The 21,021-nt window shown below is 40.0% G+C and overlaps 2 protein-coding genes across 5 annotated transcripts in view; one reads left to right on the top strand and one right to left on the bottom strand.

Moving 5' to 3' along the window:
* Positions 1–10,671, top strand: part of crtac1b (cartilage acidic protein 1b) — a 35,368-nt gene extending 24,697 nt beyond the window's left edge. The window contains exons 9-15 of one of the 3 annotated variants that reach the window (XM_047351055.1): positions 1,459–1,541; positions 2,074–2,174; positions 2,272–2,440; positions 3,166–3,308; positions 8,651–8,693; positions 8,794–8,937; positions 9,465–10,671. In XM_047351055.1, coding sequence (XP_047207011.1) covers positions 1,459–1,541; positions 2,074–2,174; positions 2,272–2,440; positions 3,166–3,308; positions 8,651–8,693; positions 8,794–8,937; positions 9,465–9,517 — 736 coding nt within the window. In that variant the 3' untranslated portion in view covers positions 9,518–10,671. Of the gene's footprint in view, positions 1–1,458; positions 1,542–2,073; positions 2,175–2,271; positions 2,441–3,165; positions 3,309–8,650; positions 8,694–8,793; positions 8,938–9,168 lie in introns of all 3 variants that reach the window. The other 2 variants (XM_047351054.1, XM_047351056.1) reach the window with 2 other exon arrangements.
* Positions 1–21,021, bottom strand: part of golga7bb (golgin A7 family, member Bb) — a 92,255-nt gene that overhangs the window by 50,860 nt on the left and 20,374 nt on the right. Inside the window, exons 6-7 of one of the 2 annotated variants that reach the window (XM_047351057.1) lie at positions 17,921–18,018; positions 14,937–15,045 (exon numbers count right to left, since the gene is read on the bottom strand). The gene's annotated coding sequence lies outside the window, so the exon portion shown is untranslated. Of the gene's footprint in view, positions 1–3,185; positions 3,295–14,936; positions 15,046–17,920; positions 18,019–21,021 lie in introns of those variants that run through there. The other variant, XM_047351058.1, reaches the window with a different exon arrangement.

The raw sequence follows: 21,021 nt of genomic DNA, 5'->3' as shown, positions 1-21,021 counted from the left end.
ACCTATCGCATCAACAAGGCATTTGCGCCCACAGAACTGCTGCTCACTGGATATTTTCTCTTTTTCGGACCATTCTCTGTAAACCCTAGAGATGGTAGTGTGTGAAAATCCCAGTAGATCAGCAGTTTCTGAAATACTCAGACCAGCCAGTCTGACACCAACAACCATGCCACTTAAATTACCTTTCTTCCCCATTCTGATGCTTGGTTTGAACTGCAGCAGATCGTCTTGACCACGTCTACATGGATTGCATTTAGTTGCTGCCATGTGATTGGCTGATTAGAAATTTGCGTTAACGAGCAGTTGGACAGGTGTACCTAATAAAGTGACCGGTGAGTGTATATAATGCTCTTGAAAATACTGCAGTTTAATTTTTTTTTTTAACTAAATAATTTTTTTTTTTTATTAGTCCAATCTTGTAAGTTACAGTTAATGTTATTTTTATTTTGTAAGGCTGAAGAGAAGTGCATGGCAGTAAGATCTCCAGGTAGAATTGTGGAGTTACTGTCTTGTACGCCTCTTCACACTATTTGCCTATATGTCTTTCGTTTTACTGGATTGGAAGACATGATGTCGCAGGAAAATAACACTCCAGCATTGCTTTACTACACATTTGATACTATAGCAAACCAATAAAATCCAACTGCAAAACAGAAATGAAAATTAAGGGCAGGTCAAGCATGCTTGAGGAACTCTTTAGAAGTTTTGTATGTACCGCTAAAATTTAATTCAAGTTCCAAAATGTACAATGATGAAAAGATGGAATAAGGCAAAGAATCAGGCAATTGACAGCTTGGACAGGAAGCTCATTAGAACACATCATTGCTATCTTCTTGTGGATCTGAATATGATGTGTTTGGAAACTGTTTTCATTGCCATTGTTTTTGACTGCTTAGCTATCTTGTGGTTCCACTTTGAGTGTATGTTTCACTAACTTGTAGAGCATCCAGTGGAACTTGTAAGAGTTAACGTTTTCCGTATGAGGGGTCAGAATGTGGCATTTCCTAAATTCCGAACTGAAATGATCTCTTTCAGGCATGTTTCTGAAACAGTTTCTTAGGAAAGACCAAATATGTAAATATGACTCTTTATTTTAAGGTATAATAACATATTTTATTTAATTGCTTTTCATTGTGTTGTCTGATCCTAATGAGTATTATGTTCTTTGTTTGTGTTTTTATCATTGGTAATGTTCTTTTTGTTCTTATGTAACCAAAAGATCAACTCGGGAAAGGTCTTGCATATTAGCTTAGCCTATAAATGCTGCAGCGTTCATAATTATTATTAATACTTAATGTTTTTCTCAGTACAAATAAACTATAAGTAAATAAACATCTCTCTGTGCCATCAAGAGAAATAAAACTGTACCAAATTAATTAGTTTTTATATCTTTTAGAGGCAATTTTCTAAATGCTGCGCCTCAATGTAAAGGTAATGTTTATGCTGGTTCTTTTATAGGGTAAGCAGGAGAGAGCACGGGGATCCCCAGATAGAAGAGCTGAATATTGGAGAGGCAGCAGAGCCTGATGGACGAGGAACTGGTAATTCTCTAAAAACAAATATAAAAAAAATACTATTATCAGAATCAGAAAATCTTTATTGCCAAGTACATTTTTGGACATACAAGGAATTTGTTTTGGCGTAGTCGGTGCAATACAGTACAAATTAAACAGTATAAACATATCTACAATATAATATAAATATATGCATGAAGGTACATCCCTGTGATAAACTAGTCCTGCACATCAAGTTTAACAAAATTGGAAATAAAATCAAATGAAAATCTTTTTTTATTACGTGGATGCTATGAAAAGGGGAAAAAGAGGACTTTAGTATGGTTGTCATTAAGTGTAACACACAACAACAAAAAAATTCATGTCTGGTAGTACCACATTAAACCACTAGATGGAATCAATGCTCCACCTCTGAAAATGGGTTTTCCTACGTATATTTTTCATACTTACTACCATTGTTCTTCACTTATGTGCATATTTTATTTTGTGAGGATAGTGATTGTTGTAAAGACTGCTTCCTGAAGTGCTTTGCTGCTTCATTATTGTGATGGATCACCAGGAGCCATAGCCACAGATTTTGATGGTGACGGCCGTCTGGAATTAGTGGTGTCCCATGGTGAAAGTGCAGCACAGCCACTCTCCGTCTACAAGGTCAACCAGGTGAGTTTATGTGTCTTAGGTAGCATTTTACATTCTGTAGGTTGACTCGGTCACCCTGTCCGGGTCCATCTCCTTTTTCGTTTTTCTCATGTGTCAGGGCCCCACTAACTCATGGCTCCGAGTGATTCCCCGGACCAAGTTTGGAGCTTTTGCCAGAGGAGCTAAAGTGGTTGTCTACACAAAGAAGAGTGGCCCACACACACGGATTATTGATGGGGGCTCAGGGTACCTGTGTGAGATGGAACCTGTTGCCCACTTTGGCCTTGGTAAGATCACATTTAAAGGCAGTTATACAGGAATCAAGCCTCTCAGCTACTCTTTGCAGCTCCTCCATAGGACTGCAACTAGTAAATTTTGGATTAGATTAAGAGCTCTGTTTTATTTGACCTGTTCTGAAAAAAACATGCTTTCTTATCTTAATTATTGCAAGATTAGAGAGTAACTGTGAGAAAAAAAAGAAATTAATACGGACAAAATTTCTTAATCCTTTGAGCTGTCTGGTCCCTCTCACTGAGCCAGTTCTGCATCAGAGCTTGCAAAGAAAAGATCAGCTCCTGTTGCCTTCACATTGCACTCTGTAGCAGCAAACTTTCCAAAACGTTGTAACTTTAGAAAAGACCTACAGACTTTATGGGGTTATATGTGATATGCCCTGCAGCACCGTGGGAGGGTGTAATCTTGGTTCAGAATAGGTGAAATATTCACTGGCTCCCTGGCAGTGCACCTGTCTGGCAGGGTTACTGAAGCTCTTTTTACATTAAAAATGTCACTTTAATTAAGATCCACAAAGGGTCCCATGAGATGAGCTTTCTCTGTGCCTGATTAAAACAGTTAATGATGAGAAGAGAGTGCAAGTAAGTCTCCTGAAATCAGACAAAGATGGAAGAGTCATGACTGACAACACAGTCACTCTATGGATTCACTGTGGTCATATGACCCATTTCTTGTGTGTGTGTTTTGATATCTGTCTGGAATCATTTTTACTTAATAGGTAGGGATGTGGCTACAAATGTTGAAGTGTACTGGCCAGATGGGCGCTCAGTAGCCCGTCCTCTGGAGCCTTCAGAGATCAACTCAGTGCTGGAGATCCCCTACCCAAAAGATGAGGAGGTCACTCCTACTGTGGAAATAGAGGTACAGAAAACAACATCAAAGTGAATCTAAGTCTTCAAAAGATAATTGCATTGGACAGAACTTTCTTGGTTTGAGGCAAATAAGGGGCTTTTGCAGGAAGAGCATACTGTTTTTGTCTATTTTCATGCGGTGCCTTGCAAAGGTATTCACACCCATTGAGCTTTTTGACGTTAGAACCAAAAATTACAATGCATCTTGTGGATATTGTATGATAGACCAACACAAAGCAGTACTTGATTTCAAAGTGGAAGTAGAAGCATGTACGGTTTTTAATATTTTGTGTGGTTGTATTCGGCCACTCTGAGTCAATACTAGCGAATCACCCTTCCCTACAGTTGTAGATGCATATCTTTTAGAGCATGCTCGACCAGCTCTCAGGTCTTTTGTAGCTTCTAACAGATTTTCTTCCAGGTTCACTCGATAATTCACTCCTTCCAACATCCCATCAACTCTGAGCATCTCTCCTGTCTCTGTTGAATAAGAAGTCAAATAGTTCTGTGTTAGACATGGCATTTTGAATGTCTGTTACATGTATGCTGTGACATGTACAGGTCCTTCTCAAAATATTAGCATATTGTGATAAAGTTCATTATTTTCCATAATGTCATGATGAAAATTTAACATTCATATATGTTAGATTCATTGCACACTAACTGAAATATTTCAGGTCTTTTATTGTCTTAATACAGACGATTTTGGCAAACAGCTCATGAAAACCCAAAATTCCTATCTCACAAAATTAGCATATTTCATCCGACCAATAAAAGAAAAGTGTTTTTAATACAAAAAACGTCAACCTTCAAATAATCATGTACAGTTATGCACTCAATACTTGGTCGGGAATCCTTTGGCAGAAATGACTGCTTCAATGTGGCGTGGCATGGAGGCAATCAGCCTGTGGCACTGCTGAGGTCTTATGGAGGCCCAGGATGCTTCGATAGCGGCCTTTAGCTCATCCAGAGCGTTGGGTCTTGAGTCTCTCAACGTTCTCTTCACAATATCCCACAGATTCTCTATGGGGTTCAGGTCAGGAGAGTTGGCAGGCCAATTGAGCACAGTGATACCATGGTCAGTAAACCATTTACCAGTGGTTTTGGCACTGTGAGCAGGTGCCAGGTCGTGCTGAAAAATGAAATCTTCATCTCTATAAAGCTTTTCAGCAGATGGAAGCATGAAGTGCTCCAAAATCTCCTGATAGCTAGCTGCATTGACCCTGCCCTTGATAAAACACAGTGGACCAACACCAGCAGCTGACACGGCACCCCAGACCATCACTGACTGTGGGTACTTGACACTGGACTTCTGGCATTTTGGCATTTCCTTCTCCCCAGTCTTCCTCCAGACTCTGGCACCTTGATTTCCGAATGACTTGCAGAATTTGCTTTCATCCGAAAAAAGTACTTTGGACCACTGAGCAACAGTCCAGTGCTGCTTCTCTGTAGCCCAGGTCAGGCGCTTTTGCCGCTGTTTCTGGTTCAAAAGTAGCTTGATCTGGGGAATGCGGCACCTGTAGCCCATTTCCTGCACACGCCTGTGCACGGTGGCTCTGGATGTTTCTACTCAAGACTCAGTCCATTGCTTCCGCAGGTCCCCCAAGGTCTGGAATCGGCCCTTCTCCACAATCTTCCTCAGGGTCCGGTCACCTCTTCTCGTTGTGCAGCATTATTCTGCCACACTTTTTCCTTCCCACAAACTTCCCACTGAGGTGCCTTGATACAGCACTCTGGGAACAGCCTATTCGTTCAGAAATGTCTTTCTGTGTCTTACCCTCTTGCTTGAGGGTGTCAATAGTGGCCTTCTGGACAGCAGTCAGGTCGGCAGTCTTACCCATGATTGGGGTTTTGAGTGATGAACCAGGCTGGGAGTTTTAAAGGCCTCAGGAATCTTTTGCAGGTGTTTAGAGTTAACTCGTTGATTCAGATGATTAGGTTCATAGCTCGTTTAGAGACCCTTTTAATGATATGCTAATTTTGTGAGATAGGAATTTTGGGTTTTCATGAGCTGTATGCCAAAATCATCCATATTAAGACAATAAAAGACCTGAAATATTTCAGTTAGTGTGCAATGAATCTAAAATATATGAATGTTAAATTTTCATCATGACATTATGGAAAATAATGAACTTTATCACAATATGCTAATATTTTGAGAAGGACCTGTACATGGCTTCTGGAAACTGCACATTTTATGGCTTTCTTTTAACAATGGCTTTCTTCTTGCCTGTCTTCTATAAAAGCTGTATTTGTGGATTTGCATTCTGATACTTGTTCTATCAACAAATTATTTAACCTGTGCTGTGACTCTGCTGGTTCTCCAAAGTTACCACGGGTCTCTTTGTTTCTTTTACTTTATGCTTTCCTTGTGCAAACTATCAGTTTAGGTGACAGGTCATATCTTAGTAGGTTTGTAGTAGTGCCATAACTTTTCCATTTTCAGGTGATACACTCCAGTGGCCTGCCAACAGAGTAGACACTCCCTACCCTTGGCTGTTTGCAAAAACTACTTTTCAGCAACAAAGCATGTTTACTTATTTTATTAGAGACATCTAACAATAATTGAATCGGTTGGAGTCAACATAGAAACCTGAGTTAAGTGTTCTAGAAAGGTTAATAAAAATAACCTAAAAGTACACTCATGCAAATCTAGCTGCCTACCTGACCAGAGAATCAGTCCGGTGTTTGTGCTACCATCAAAGCAAAGGCAAACACAGCTGTGTCGTTCCTTTGTATCTGGTGTTATCCTTTGGATTTGTTGTCAATATGACCAAGCAGTATGGTGAAGATAATTGTTGTAGTGAATATTATTCAGGGGAATCCAGTTAAAAGGGGGCTGGAGCAGGTCCACCTGTTGCACTGCCACATGTCTTCAAGTAAGGTGGGGGTCTCCAGCTTAGGGTGGTTGCCTGTGTCCTGTGTCGTGGTTGTGGGAGCGATCTTGCCCAGCATGTAGACGGTTGCTGGGGCCATGACCGGGGTCAGGGATGCAGAGGCACGGTCACTCATGGTCAATGCTCTGTATCGCTAGGGGGGGTCATTTCCCACCCTCCCCCCTAGCTTGATGGCTGCCCTACAACTTGTGCTCCGATAGGATGTGCCATGGGTATTTTGCAGCCTGACTTCAAATCTAATTAAGCTTTTGGGGACTGGCTAATTGATAACAAATACAAATTCAAGATACAATACAAATGCATGCCATCATTTTGAAATGGCATTGACTTTTTTTCTCCCAAATTTTATTTTAATCAGGAGGTATGAAAGCTTCTCAGCCTCAAGCTAACCAGTGAAAATGTTCTGGTTCTGACTTGGATCAGGATCCTTTCTGCATGAGCCAGTAACACAGCAGATCTTCTTTGAGGTGGTAGGTGGAGGTTTCTGTCTGAAGTTCTGATGCTGGTTCAGGGGCTTCATGTGCAGCTGATCTGTGATATTAATTATGTAGAGCTGCAGCAGACTGGGCGTGACCCAGTCCAGCAGTAATCATCAAAGAAGACACTTTAATCTGTTCAGATAGAGTTTATTGCAGTATCCACAAATATTCAAATGCTACATTCTGCAGCAAGCACACAGACAACAAATGACTCTACGGTGTTCATCACTCTCAGCCCTTGTCCAACCAAAGGACCACCCATTTTATCTGTGGGTGGTTCTATCGTGAATGTAAGTTGCTCTTTGCCGAACACACTTTCTGAATAGTTTAACCCCTCGAGCCTCCAGCAGTCCACTCATATTCAGCTTTTGCAAAAACCAAAAATCCCAAATGGTACTAACAAAAAGGGGCTGCACGGTGGCGCAGTTGGTAGCACTGTTGCCTTGCAGCAAGAAGGTCCTGGGTTCAATTCCCGACCGGGGGTCTTTCTGCATGGAGTTTGCATGTTCTCCCCGTGCATGTGTGGGTTCTCACCGGGTACTCCGGCTTCCTCCCACAGTCCAAAGACATGCCTGTTAGGTTAATTGGTCACTCTAAATTGCCCTTAGGTGTATGAATGAGTGTGTGCATGGTTGTTTGTGTGTTGCCCTGCGATGGACTGGCGACTTGTCCAGGGTGTACCCTGCCTCTCGCCCATAGACTGCTGGAGATAGGCACCAGCTCCCCCGCGACCCACTATGGAATAAGTGGTAGAAAATGACTGACTGACTGACTGGTACTAACAATTAAAATGTAGGAAATCTAATTTCTAAATGCTGAAAACCGTGTTCCTTGCTCTTTACTTCAATTATGCACTACTTTGTGTTGGTCTTTCAAATAAAACCCCAATAAATTACATTGAAGTTTGCAGTGACAAAATGTGAATAAAGTCAGAGGGTGCAAATACTTTTGAAAAGCACTGAAACAAATGCATTAATCAAATATAAGTTAGAATGGATCTAAGAAAGGAAGTATCTCGGGGTCTTGTTCACGAGTGAGGGAAGAATGGAGCGGGAGATCGACAGACGGATCGGTGCGGCTGCCGCGGTAATGGGGGCGCTGTGCCGGTCCGTTGTGGTGAAGAGAGAGCTGAGCCGAAAAGCGAAGCTCTCGATTTACCGGTCGGTCTGTGTTCCTACCCTCACCTATGGCCATGAACTTTGGGTCATGACCGAAAGAACGAGATCCCGGATACAAGTGGCTGAAATGAGCTTCATCCGTAGGGTGGCCGGGCACTCCCTTAGAGATAGGGTGAGGAGCTCGGCCATCCGGGAGGAGCTCGGAGTAGAGCCGCTGCTCCTCCACAGCGAGAGGAGCCAGTTGAGGTGGCTCGGGCATCTATACCGGATGCCTCCTGGACGCCTTCCTCGGGAGGAGTTCCAGGCACGTCCCACCGGGTGGAGGCCCAGGGGACGGTCCAGGACACGCTGGAGGGACTATGTCTCTCGGCTGGCCTGGGAACGCCTTGGGCTCCCCCTGGAGGAGCTGGAGGAGGTGTCTGGAGAGAGCGACATCTGGGCGTCTCTGCTGAGTCTGCTGCCCCCGCGACCCGTTCCCGGATAAGAGGAAGACGACAAGTACGAGTATGAGGATCTAAGAAGGTTAGATATGTAGTTTCCAGTTAAAACCATAGGGCATCCAGGTTTGATAAGGAAGCATGTAGAGATTATTAACTGACGTTCTGTAAACCATACAAAATTATCCGTAGACTGCTGAACTGCTGCTTGGTCAACACTGCTTGGTTTTCTGCCAGTTCTGTTTTTGATGAATAAAATGTTGCACAAGTCAAACTAGTTCTCTGTTGTTTTTAAGTCACCAGTAAAATGTGAAGAGGCAGTAAAATGTGAAGAGGCAATACAGAAAATGCAATGACATTTACTGTGAATTTATTATAGGATTGTAAAGATTTTTTGCTTCACACCAATTTTGTTTTACAGTGTGGTCACGGGTTTGCTCTAAATGAGTATGGCCGTTGCACAGGTAAGCTGACTTCATTTTTCTTCTCTTCATGACCTCTGTCCCCATGTACGAGCCTCCTTCAGTCAAGCGTCTTTGCCTTCCTCGCCTTTCCCATCCTCAGATAAAGATGAATGCACCCAGTTCCCCTCTGTGTGCCCCTCTGACCGCCCCATCTGCACTAATACCTATGGCAGCTATAAATGCCGTGCCAAGAAGAGATGCAACCAGGGCTTTGAGCCCAATGACGACGGGTCTGCCTGTGTGGGTGAGTTGTCTTTACAAAAAAATGGTGGATTGCCCAAGATCAGGATAAGAAAGGAATTGCCACCAGAGAAGGAGATGCTTTAAGGGCTTTAATTACAATGGGTTTGGGTAAAGGCTTAGACTTGCTAACATTTTTCTGTTTCCCCTTTCTGCACTTGTTGTCTTGCATTAATCTTAATGAGCTGTTTTTCTGACAATTTGCCGCCTCTCTGTTTCTTATTTTTCTTTGCAGCCCAGGTGGCTTACTTTGGAAGGACACACTCTTCTGGGGAATGTAATGCTTTCCGTATGCTCACTCTCGCTCTGCTACTCCTCATCTCTACTCCTATGCAGATTGGACTGCTGTAGCTTTATTCTTTTTTTCTCCTCTTTACTGCTGAACGCAGATGTATAGAAACTTTGTGCGCACTTTTCTCTGACAAATATCCTCCTCCTTCTCTATGATACCCTGCTGTCTTTTCTTCATTGGTTACTGTACATACAGCCTTGCCTTGTAACCAGTGCTGTATTTCATCCTGTGGCTCCCAGCCTCCTCTGGGAGCTTTGCAGTGAGCTACAGAGATCAGAACCGTCACCTGTGAAGACCTGATTTCATTGTCTGGCATTAAAAGTGTGTCCTGGGCTGAGTCCAAGTCAATAGGGGAAGCTTATCCACATATACGGAGATGAATCCACAGAGCATGTGACGCCCCATCTGTATCTCTGCAATACCACAATGCTAATCATCACATATCACTCTCATCTTGATTATGTGTTTACAGAGAAGCATATGAGCAAAAAGCTTTAGGTTTGGTGTATATTTATGTCTGTGTGGGCGACATGTGTGTGCGCCTGATTATTCACGGTCCAAGAAAGCATTCAGGTACAGAAACATACGCCGGACCATCTGCCACCAATGGCAGGGCACATTTCTTATTATTTTTTTAATGAATGATTAATAAAGTAAAACAGAAGATGAATGCATGACTGTGTGTGGGCGGGCAGACACATATGTAAGACCGCCTCTGATGTTTTGAATGTGCTGTAACAAGAAACAAACACTGAAATTATATTATTAGAAGGTGTCAGGAAGACTAACATTACTGGGAAAAAAACAACTGAGTGGCTTCAATGTTTGCTGTTTTTTCACACCAGCATCACAGTGTTTTGAACATTTTTATTACACATCCCAACTTTATCTGTAAGTTTACATTGTTCATCCTTGCTTTTATGAGCCTAAGCCATATACCTGAACTGAAAACAGTTTAGATTTGTCCCTGAGAAGGTTTTGTGCCATTGTCGGTAACTTTTCAGCAATCATACCTTTTTATATAGAGTTGACAGCTAGCTATAAAACAAGTAGAAAGTGTTTTTGTTCTGAAAATAGGTATGCTCAAACAAGTTTTGGCATTGCTATGTTCAGAGAAATTGAAAAATTCTATACTTTGGCTAAAAGATATGTCCAAAAATGGAAGAAAGGAAGATGATGACATCATCTTGACTGACAGCTTGACATTTCCTTGTTAATTCGGCAGGCAAGCATCAGTTCATGCACGCACTACAAGGTGAAAAAGTATTTGTAACAGAAATTTGAGCTCTCTTTCATTTTTAAGGTACTATATGGAATATTCATGCTGTGGGACTTAAAGCTGTTCTCTGACAAGATGATCTCAAATGTCCTGAGTGAGGTTGAAGCTCGTTCTTTATGAAGATCTGTACATTAATAAAAATTGATTTATTGTGTTCTTTTCTTTAAGGAGACTATGAATTGTGCTTCCTCACTACAGATAACATTATATTCCACCAATTTATCATCTAAAAAGATGTACCATAATAATCAGTAATCAATAATAGGCCTGAATGTGTGATATCAGTCAACTTTTTTATTTAGTTCCTCAGCAAGATTTTTTCCTAAAAAGGCAGCAGCCATTGAAAAATCAATAAACTTCACCTAATAATAATGCAATATAAATTACTTTTTGTGGATCTTTTTGCGATCCATTCACACATTGGTGGTTTAGAGTCTGGATAGTTTGAGGGTTTGGAAAATCATGTCCACTTCAGTCAAATATTTTGATATGTTTTCACAAAACTATTTGTGGGACAGCTGACTGAAGGCTGCTGCAAAGATGAAACTTTAGATTTAGGAAAGGAAACTTTTTTCTTTTCTCCATGAATGGACTCACTTTCCTGGTCAAGAAATGAAATCCAAGATTCCTGTTTGCAAGATAGGACAGCTAAAGGCTTTGGAAGGACACAGCTGAATGTCTTTCCAACTTTACTGCCGACCTTTTTCTTTCCTTAAAAAATCATAACTGATAACCTTTTTAATTTTTCTGTAAATGTTTTAAAATGGCTTTTTTGTTGAAACTTAGCTGATGCTGAATTTTGCTACAGATGTTATAATGCAGAAAATGATCACAGTCCTAAAAACATAATGAAATGTCTACCATATTTACTTGTGGGTTCTGCTTATTTAAATAGAAAGGGGGTCTCGTATACCGTCAGTTGTCGATGTAAAATATTCCACAAAGATGCATCTGGCTATTCCACCAACGCCTTCATACCAGGGAGCCATATTTTAGGTTAAAGCAAAAAAATATAGGAAGGGCAATCTAGAAGGTAACGATTCTTCATCTATGTACGGTACCTAGTTAGGCTGGGTGATGTGTTTGACATAATGAGTGGCACTGCAGGCTTACGCCCCAGTTTCCCCAGCTATTTGTTCTGTGATGTCTCTATTTAAAATAAAACCAGGAACTCGATGTTCAGCCTGTAAATGAAAGTCCAGTAGGCATAGCTATGAGAACACATGGGTTTGCAATAACACATCCTATGTGAAATAGAGGGTATATTTGTTTCTGCATAGCCAGGTGTTGTCTTGCCTCTTAAGTGTGACATCCAATACAGTCTAAACATGATAAACCCAAATTTTCCATATTTTAAAACTCCTTTTGTGTCATTCTAATATCACCATATACACTAGTTATTGTTTTTAAGAACTTATTTTTGTTTGAGCTATTTTCAGTATGTGTCATCTGTCACCCATGAAAGGGATGCAGCAGCACCTTCTACACCCCAGCTTCCCACAGCCAGTGGGTGTTAATTTGTGTGCTCTGGTTCTGTGATCCAGAGTTTTTTGTTTTTTTTTTCTTCTTCAAACCAACAATCACAAAGGCTTCATCAAAGAGTGGTTGCACATGGTAAAATAATGCAGAATTCGCAGAAAATGCAGAGGGATCTGATGGGAATAGATATGATGAGAAAGCCTTTCTAAGTGAAAAATGGGTGAAAAAGAAAACTCCAAGAAAACACTGTCCAAACAGTGTTGGTGTGTGATCTGCAGTTGTCATTTCCTCTCAGCTGCATCTGTTATATGCATTTTTTTTTTTCTCTGGTAAAAGTAAGTCAAGCCATATTTGCAGTCCTGTGTGCAAACTCTGCTAATGCTGGCCTGAGGGTGCACTGAGTTTTACTGCAACCTAAGATCACATATGTCATTTCTTCCTTGCTTCTTACTGCCAGAGAATGTAATTTGATTTAAGCTTATCAGAGTAATTTAAGTGTACACAGGAATAAGTCACTGATATGACTGATACAGGTTTTTCCGTTACCTCTTAGGCATGAACGACATCACATGGAAAGTGTCTTTGAAGAAGGTCGTGTCTCTGTTTTTGGCTTAAGTCAATTATTCCTTTAGAATAAAGATCTAAAAGTGTTTGTGAAAAAAAAAAACATTTAGAGGTAAAAATGAGAATAGCAAACCATGCTACACGTGCAAAAATGTTGTGCATGTGAAACATGGGAAAACAGTTTATATGAGGAGTGTTTTCTCAGAAATGTGGCTCGTTATTACACTATATAAATTTCACTTGTGAACAAATATTCCAAATGTGAAATCTAACACTCAGATCTCACTAATCTGATTGTTTAAATTGTTTGATAAAAATGACACAAAAGCATCAACATCACAAAACATATTGTCCTCTGATTAAAAAAGATTTTTGGTTAATTATTGATTGCACGGTGGCGCAGTTGGTAGCACTGTTGCCTTGCAGCAATAAGGTCCTTGGTTCGATTCCTGGCCGGGGGTCTTTCTACATGGAATTTGCATGTTTTCCCCGTGCATGCGTGGGTTCTCACCGGGTACTCCAGCTTCCTCCCACAGTCCAAAGAGATGCCTTTTAGGTTAATTGGTCACTCTAAATTGCCCTTAGGTGTATGAATGTGTGTGTTGCCCTGCGATGGACTGGCTACCTGTCCAGGGTGTACCTCGCCCATAGACTGCTGGAGATAGGCACCAGCTCCCCTGTGACCCACTATGGAATAAGCAGTATAGAAAATGATTGACTACTTATTGATTGACAAATGGCAGTTTAAGGAAGCCTTGGAAGGCAAGTTAGAAAAACCTATTTTAAGAGGCAAATTTTTCCAAGTGTTTGCAAGATCGTATGACACTTGAGGCCTTTTTCTTTCTTTTTTTGTTGTTCAGCCCCCAGGACAGTAAACATCTTAATGTAAAATTTTACATGGGAACGATGTACATGTGTTTCCCATATCTCGCATATCATTTTAACGTGTGAGATTTCATATTTGCTCCATATGGCATTTTTTAAATGGAAAAATTCATGTTTTTTCATAAAGGAAGTAACGTCTTGCTTTCCTTACCCTGGAATGAACCATGTCATCCACATTGGAAGTAGCTCTTTATCTTAGAGGTTTTGCTGGGGTCCAAGAGGCCAAGAACAACAAACCAAACTTTGGATCATGTGTTCTGTTCTGTGACATGTGATCCAACCCTGTCTGTGTGCTAACCCTGGATGTTGCCCACCAGCAGTAGAGTTTCCCTAAAGCCTTGTTTTTTTTTTATGCAGACAGATGTATAGGCTAAGGATTTATTGCCATGTAATTTTTTTTACATCAATTGTAACATAGTCCTATATTTTAAAATGTGGAAAAGTGGATGTTTTTTGTGTTTGCGGGTTAGAAAATGCTACATTCTTCTGAAAAAAACAAACAACAAAAAAGCACACCCACAAGGGACATGAGACTAAAACCAAACTTACTATGCTTTATTTTTGATGGAGACCTAAATGAGTGCTTAAAGGGCTCTAACTTCACTGTTTAGTTTGTTTTGGTCTCAGGTTATTTTGAATTCAAAATCTTCAGTTCTTGTGACATCTAGTGGTTTCCCAAGGTTGACTTTTAGGCAGCATATTTTACTAAACGTTGATTCCAATGCCATCTCATGTCAAGGGTTGTTTGCCAGATGTGTTACAGTCTGACAGAGGTTTACACTGAAATATTTCAATATAACAAGTTTCAACCAATAAAATCTAAATTTAAAATTGTCAACATTTGTGGTCAAACTACAATGTGATGTTGATTGGACAGTCATTTGTCATGTTTTACAAGTTGTATGTGCTTGTGGTTGAAGAATTAAGAGCAAATGTAAAAAAATGATTTATAAGAAGGAAAGCTGCAGATTTGTGCATGTACCAATCAAACATTAAACATATTTAAAGTGGATTTGGGTGCCTTAGCCAGCCTTGACCCAATTTTACCCTTTTGATGTGACAAAAAACTAATAGTTCAGCAGTTCTTAGTTTTTGTATAGTATTTAGATTTTTCTTTTTTATATTTTTTGATGAGAAAGTGGTCTACTGAAATTTGCATAGAACAGCACAATGCACACAAACCAAATGTAGCCTTTAGTATTGCATAGTGTCACATATTTTTCTTTCCACTACATGACACCTGAATGGCTTTTTAGTGGATAATGCTGATGAGGTGAGTTCTTAAATTTTTGCATCTTATCACTTCCTTTGGTCCTAGATTTGGTGTTGGCTAAATAAAACAGAAACCTTCCTTCATATCTTCCTCTGTCAGCCTGTATCTCATCTTCTGTTCTGCTAAAGCAAGTCTTTGATACATTTACAAAACGCTTTGAAGACCTACTGCAACAATGTATATTCCCGTAGTCCATGCAGTAGATCTAAGGACATACTATATCTGCCTTACCATGAGTCAGCAGATCTGAAGTGACGTTTTAAGCACATATTTCCAGGCTTTGATGCTCATCGTTGTGTTTTATGTAGACAGGCCGCAGTTCTGGAAGGTCCAGCAGAAACTGTCAATCATAAGGAGGTCATAAAAAATGCACTGATATTCACGCCAAAGCTAACAGAAAGAAAGCAGTTTAACAGACGGCTGTCTGGTATTGCGTTTACATATTTTTTTCTGTGTTCAAGTTTCTAAAAGCAAGTCCCTGCAGCTGTAATTAATTAATGTCATGATTTGTGGGTGTTTTTGGGTTATTATTAGGCCCGAGCAGGAAAACTGCAAGGGCCTATTGTAATCGCTAGAATTCTTATTCTTTATTCTTTTTTCCGTTGCGTGTTTGCGGGGCAATATGGGGACTTTGCCATACCCTAAAACTCACCAAACTTCACCCAAAATTGTCCCGCACGTAAAATTTTGGTTCCTTAATGTCGTTGTTAGTGAGCGTGGCCAAACCACTTAGCCACGCCCCCAAACGTGAGATAGCCCGAACCGTAAGTCGTACAGATCTGAAATTCGGCACAATGCTAGAACTCCTCAAACCAAGAAAAAAAGTATCTTGGGGGTATGCCCTAAAATGCAGAGGAAGTCGGCCATTTTGGGTCAAAGGCCGATTTTTGCCCGTTTTTCACTTTTACTCACCTCGAACTTTAACGAACTCCTCCTAGGGATTTTGAGCTATCGGGTTCATATTTGGTCTACATGCAGTTAAGGGATGGGGAATTAAAAGTTATCAAAATTGTGAGTTTTTGGCCATGTTTAGGGGGCGTGGCCGGGGCACGAACTTGGCGTTCGCACCGAAAGTAAAAAAATTGCAATAACTTTCCCAAAGAAATTCCAAATCACACCAAAGTTGGCATCAAGGAGGACCTTTGGGTTCCCGACAATCCTATGGGGTCATATGCTGACATCATCAAAGCCACGCCCCCTCATAACCGGAAGTCACTTTTTTCACTTGGAAAGGTGCCTCTCTGACCCTCTTGACCCAATCAACTTGAAAGTGTGTCAGAAGACAGATAACTAGTGGTTCTAACTTCGTTTGAAGCACAGTGACTTTTCATAAAAGGGCCATATGTTTGCCTCTAAATTCCACATATATCATCTGATCTGCACCAAATTCAATGTGATTGAACCTTGTCAAGTCCCCAACAGAGATCTGATGACATATTCGGTGGGCGTGGCCTAATTCGTACACAGCGCCCCCTAGAGAATTTCAAAAAATCAGCCCCAAGCCATGCTTTGACCGAGAATTCTGAAATTTGGTACACATATGTAACTTCTCAAGACCTACAAAAAAGTCTATTGGAGCATTGGTCCAAACACCACAGGAAGTCGGCCATTTTGGATTGAAGTTGCCATTTTTACCATTTTTTGGTATGTACAATATTCACTGATCAGATGCTGACATCATCGAAGCCCTGACCCCTGAGAACAGGAAGTATCACGTTTTCCTTTACAGACTCAATGTTTGTTGTTCTTCACCTAATCAATGTGAAACTGTCCCAAGTAACAGATAACATGATGCTCTTAGACAGTCGACAGTACTTACTGCTTTAGCTGGAGGGTGTGAATATGATGGCGTGGCGAATTCTGATGTCACGCCACGGCCATACGTTTGGCTCTAAATTACACATGCATGGTCCGATTCACTCAAAACTGAATATGCTTGATCTTTGTCAATCCCCAAACAGCTCTATTGGATTACATTTAAATTTGGATCAACAGCGCCCCCTAGGACACTTCAAGGGCTATATCTCCCTCATACATCCTCGGATCCATTTCAAATGTAGTATACATGATCATGACTTAATGATGGACATGTTGACACAGTCAATTGATGTTGTCGTTTTAGCCCCACCCACAAACAAACAAGTGAGTGCAGCTTCCATCTGGAAGGTCCGATTTACTCCAAATTTTGAATGCTTTTTGCCAGACTGAAACTCTGCATGACCGAAGATCATATGACATGTTGCTCAAAGTGCCACCTACTGGCGACGTGTTGAAGTGAAGCAGTGTCATCGTCGGTGGCGTGTATGAGGTGATGCCAGGCTCCTGCGGTCGCTCAACAGCCCGAGTTGCGCTGAGGGGTGCGAGGGCCTTCAAAGCTGCTTGCAGGTTTCTAGTTATTATTATTATTGATAGGTTTTGAATCATGCTTCTGTTTATTATTTTCCTGGTCATGCTTTAGTTTTTGTCTTCTGGTTCATGTTTTGTCAAGTTAGGTTTTTTGGATCTGGTTATGCTTTAGTTTCATGTTTTTTTTTAGTTTCTATTAGTTTGTATCCTTGAATTTCTGTTTTGCTCCAGTCTCGTTGTGTTCTCTCCTGTCTGTCAATTAACTTTATTCGGTTCACCTGCACATCAGTCTCCTCGTTTCAACTTGTTCTTGTTCTATATATACACACATCTGTTCTGTTCATTCCTCGCGGAAATATTTTGGATCATTCACTCACTCTGTTCATGTCTTGTCCTTTTGCTCATGCCAAGCCTGTCTTGCCAGCCTGCCCATGTCTGTTTTTGCCATCACCCTCTGAAGTAAGTTTTTTGTTCTTTAAATCATTTCACCTACCGTCATGCAGCCTGTCCGTCTGCATTCCGGGGTCCTCCGCTACACAAGTTGTGACAATTAAAACAAAAAAAACCCTACTTATTCAAGTATTTTACCCAAAAAGACATTTAGTCTCTGTACCAGACTGTGGAGCTTGTTGCATCCTTTCTGTTTTATAATTATGTGACTCATGAAGGCAGTTGTTTGCACTGGATTTATGCAAATGCACAGTTTTCAGATTTATATTGGCAAGAAAAAAAAAAACATGCACAGTTTTCCTTCAAAAATCATGTGCTCCTTTATGTTGGTCTGTCACCTTAAATCCCAGCAAAATACACTGAAGTTTTCGGGTTGTAAAACAAAACTTTGTGGAAATTGTCAAATTTATGTTACTTACATATTTTTCTTTTCTTTTTCTCTTTCTTTCCTTTCTCATAAAATCCAAACTATGTTTTTTTCTGGATCAGTGTTGTCCTGGGTTTTTGCCTTGGTGAGCTAAAAGAAAAGAACATTAACTTGTAATTGAAGTCAACTAGTGTCAATGGCAGATTGTGCAGACAGATTTTTCCTGAGGGTTTCTATTTTTTACATGCAAGTGCACAGATTCAAACTTTAGTGTTTACCATTTTCCAGATATTGCTGCCAGCTAAAATATTTCTGGAGAGCAGAATCACGGGTGGTACACAGATTTTCTGTTATAAGTAAGAATAAGCATTTAAGCCCAGTTATGCATAAGCAACAAGTGACTTTTCTTCACCGTGACTCAAAACATAAATAACTGTAAAGTTTAAGCAGACAACCTCTTTTTTGTAGAGAAAACAAGCAATAAAGAAGCAGGAAAAAAGACCAGAAGGGAACAGTGTTGTGCAGCCAAAGAACAGCAAGTTTTAAAACGTGGCAACTTCATTTTCACTACTGTCTAAGCCAGGGGGTCTGCAACATTTACAATCAGGAGAGCATTTTTTGCCCTCAGTCCAGCTAAATAAAACTTGCTTGGAACCACAAATGTTACATGAGCTTTTGAAAAGAAAGGCAACATTTTCATTTATTTAAAGAACCCTCATTGTTATTTTTAGGTTTTTAAATAAAGAAAAACATAACTTTTGCAAAAGCAGGATTGATACATTTTGTTGTATGGGAAGTATATATTTGTGGAATAGTAATAAAGCAGAAAGTTTCCAACCTAATGACAAGAAAAATAGATCTAAAAAATACTACTGGTACATTTAGTGTCATTCATTTAGGGAAGTTCAATGTAATTCTTCCTTTGAAAAAATTTAACTGCTAAAACCTGCATTTGTTATATCTATATGGTCCAAAGGGCCCCTTGTGGCTCCTGAGCTGCAGGTTGCAGATCCCTGGACTAAGCAAAAGGTATGAGGAAAAAAGCCTCAAACAGGGAGGAAGAAAATGTCCTGAAGTAGAGAGTAGCTTGTTAGTATGACAATGACCTTCGACCACAGGTGTTGAGATGTTCCTTCAGTCGCAGCTCCTCCCCTTTGCTCAGTCTGCTCTGCTGTGATCTTAACTCAGGTCCAGAACATTATCACTGACTTCTGGTCTTATGAGAAGGCTCTGATGGATCTAAAGCTGTTGTAAAGATGAACGCACACATACACACACACCTGCCCAGATAAAACGTACTCTGGGCTGTTGTCTCTACAAAATATGTTCCCTAAAAACAACGTAACATAAATTGGTATATTGGTGGCCTACGTCATGGCCTGTACCTTTTACTTTACCTGTACCTTTACTGTGTTTTACTGACAACCTACCTCTGTGTGGGGTTACTGGGTTAAAAGGAGCTTTAAAAGGAGCTTATTTTGCTGTATTGACCACATTAAGAGCAGACTGTTGGTGATATAAATTGCACTCATTGTGGGGGCTTCCCTTTCTAGATTTCCCAAGAAACATAACAGATATCCCAAGCTTTCTTAAATTAATGACCCAAATTGTATCAATCTTCTAAGCAAGATGAAATTTATTTTGTTTAACACTAATAGCAATCATCCTGTTTTCAATGGCTTTAACAAACACACTAGAAAATAAAAACCCTTCTCTTCTGATTCCAAATCAACTTTTATACACATCACAAAATGATTTTAATTAAAATATTAGTAATCAAATATTAACACAACATTAATACATAACACTTTCCCGGCAGCATATAGCGATATTTTTGATGAGGGAATTATTTTCTTGTCTTTGGCTGCTATGTTTACACACACACCATGCAGCATGAAACATTATTGCAGAACAAGTTTCCCCAGAGGCAAAACAACTTGGGGCTCAAAGTACCAATATTGCACACTTCATGTTACACATTTTCAGCAAGATATAGTTACTGCTCAACAATCTCAACAATTTTAACAATCGTCAAATGATTGTACGTGACTTAATGAAGGTGTGCAATTCTTAAATACAGTACAAGATAAATGTATAATGTACCAAAAGTTTACATTATTAAATGAGCCATCCATCATTGTTTAGCACATGTTTTATTTGTAGCTTCCCCTTTTAAGCCATATTTTGTTTAGTTGTATTTTTATAACTTATCTCAGTGAAACATATCAAAATCTTAACTCTCATTAGTTTTCCAACTTTAATTCTTTAGAAAAATATACAAAAAATATAGGGCAGTTTTTGTTCCCTGGTTGCAAAGGCCTGTTTTTAGATACCACTACTTGTTGGGTTAAATATTCCCCAGCCTTAATGTTTCCAGTCTGTTTACTGGGCCCCACCTTTTGTCTGTAATGTGCTAGATTGACTGTTACCTTATTAAGGCCAACATCCCCAAAGCTTACCTTCATAATAGTCAGAACTGATGCAGCTTTTTATTTTGAGGCATGTTTCATTGGAGTCTTTTTTGAATTAAATGAGTTAGAGAAACATAGGACTGTTAACAAAGACTGCATTCCATTTAGAGCAAGTTCTGGTTTTGCACACATTCTATTGGTGGGTCTCATTTCTGTTAATTTTAATAATTACGACTTACAGCTAATATAACCTGAAATAAAGTCACTCAGAAAATTAGACTATTACAAAAGAGCTCAAAGATTTTTACTACAATAATGACTGAAAAACATGGCCATTTACTGTACAGTATTTGCATTTAATACTGGGTCGGGGTTCCTTATGCATGACTCGCTGCATCATTACGACATGGCATGGAGATGATCTGTTTGTGGCTCTGCTGAGGTGTTAAGTAAGCCCAGGTTGCTTTAACAGGACTTGAGCTTGTCTGCATCATTGGTTCTGGTGTCTCCCATCTGCCTCTTAATAGTAGTCCATAGAATCTCTATTAGCCAGCCAAGTACAGTGATGCCATGACATTAAACCATCTTTTGGTACCTTTAGCAGTGTAAGATTGTGTCAAGTCCTGCTGAATGATATCCGTGCATAAGTTGTGTACGTTTCAAACAATAAGGCTCTCAAATTGGTGCTGCCATTCCTATGACCGTTATAACTACAAAAATTAAGCTATCCTTTAAGACCTGC

This window comes from Girardinichthys multiradiatus, chromosome 22 (genome assembly GCF_021462225.1).
Source record: "Girardinichthys multiradiatus isolate DD_20200921_A chromosome 22, DD_fGirMul_XY1, whole genome shotgun sequence".
In the NCBI taxonomy this organism is placed as follows: domain Eukaryota; kingdom Metazoa; phylum Chordata; class Actinopteri; order Cyprinodontiformes; family Goodeidae; genus Girardinichthys; species Girardinichthys multiradiatus.
The sequence above is the reverse complement of the archived record's forward strand: the minus strand, read 5'-3'. Positions and strand labels throughout refer to the sequence as shown.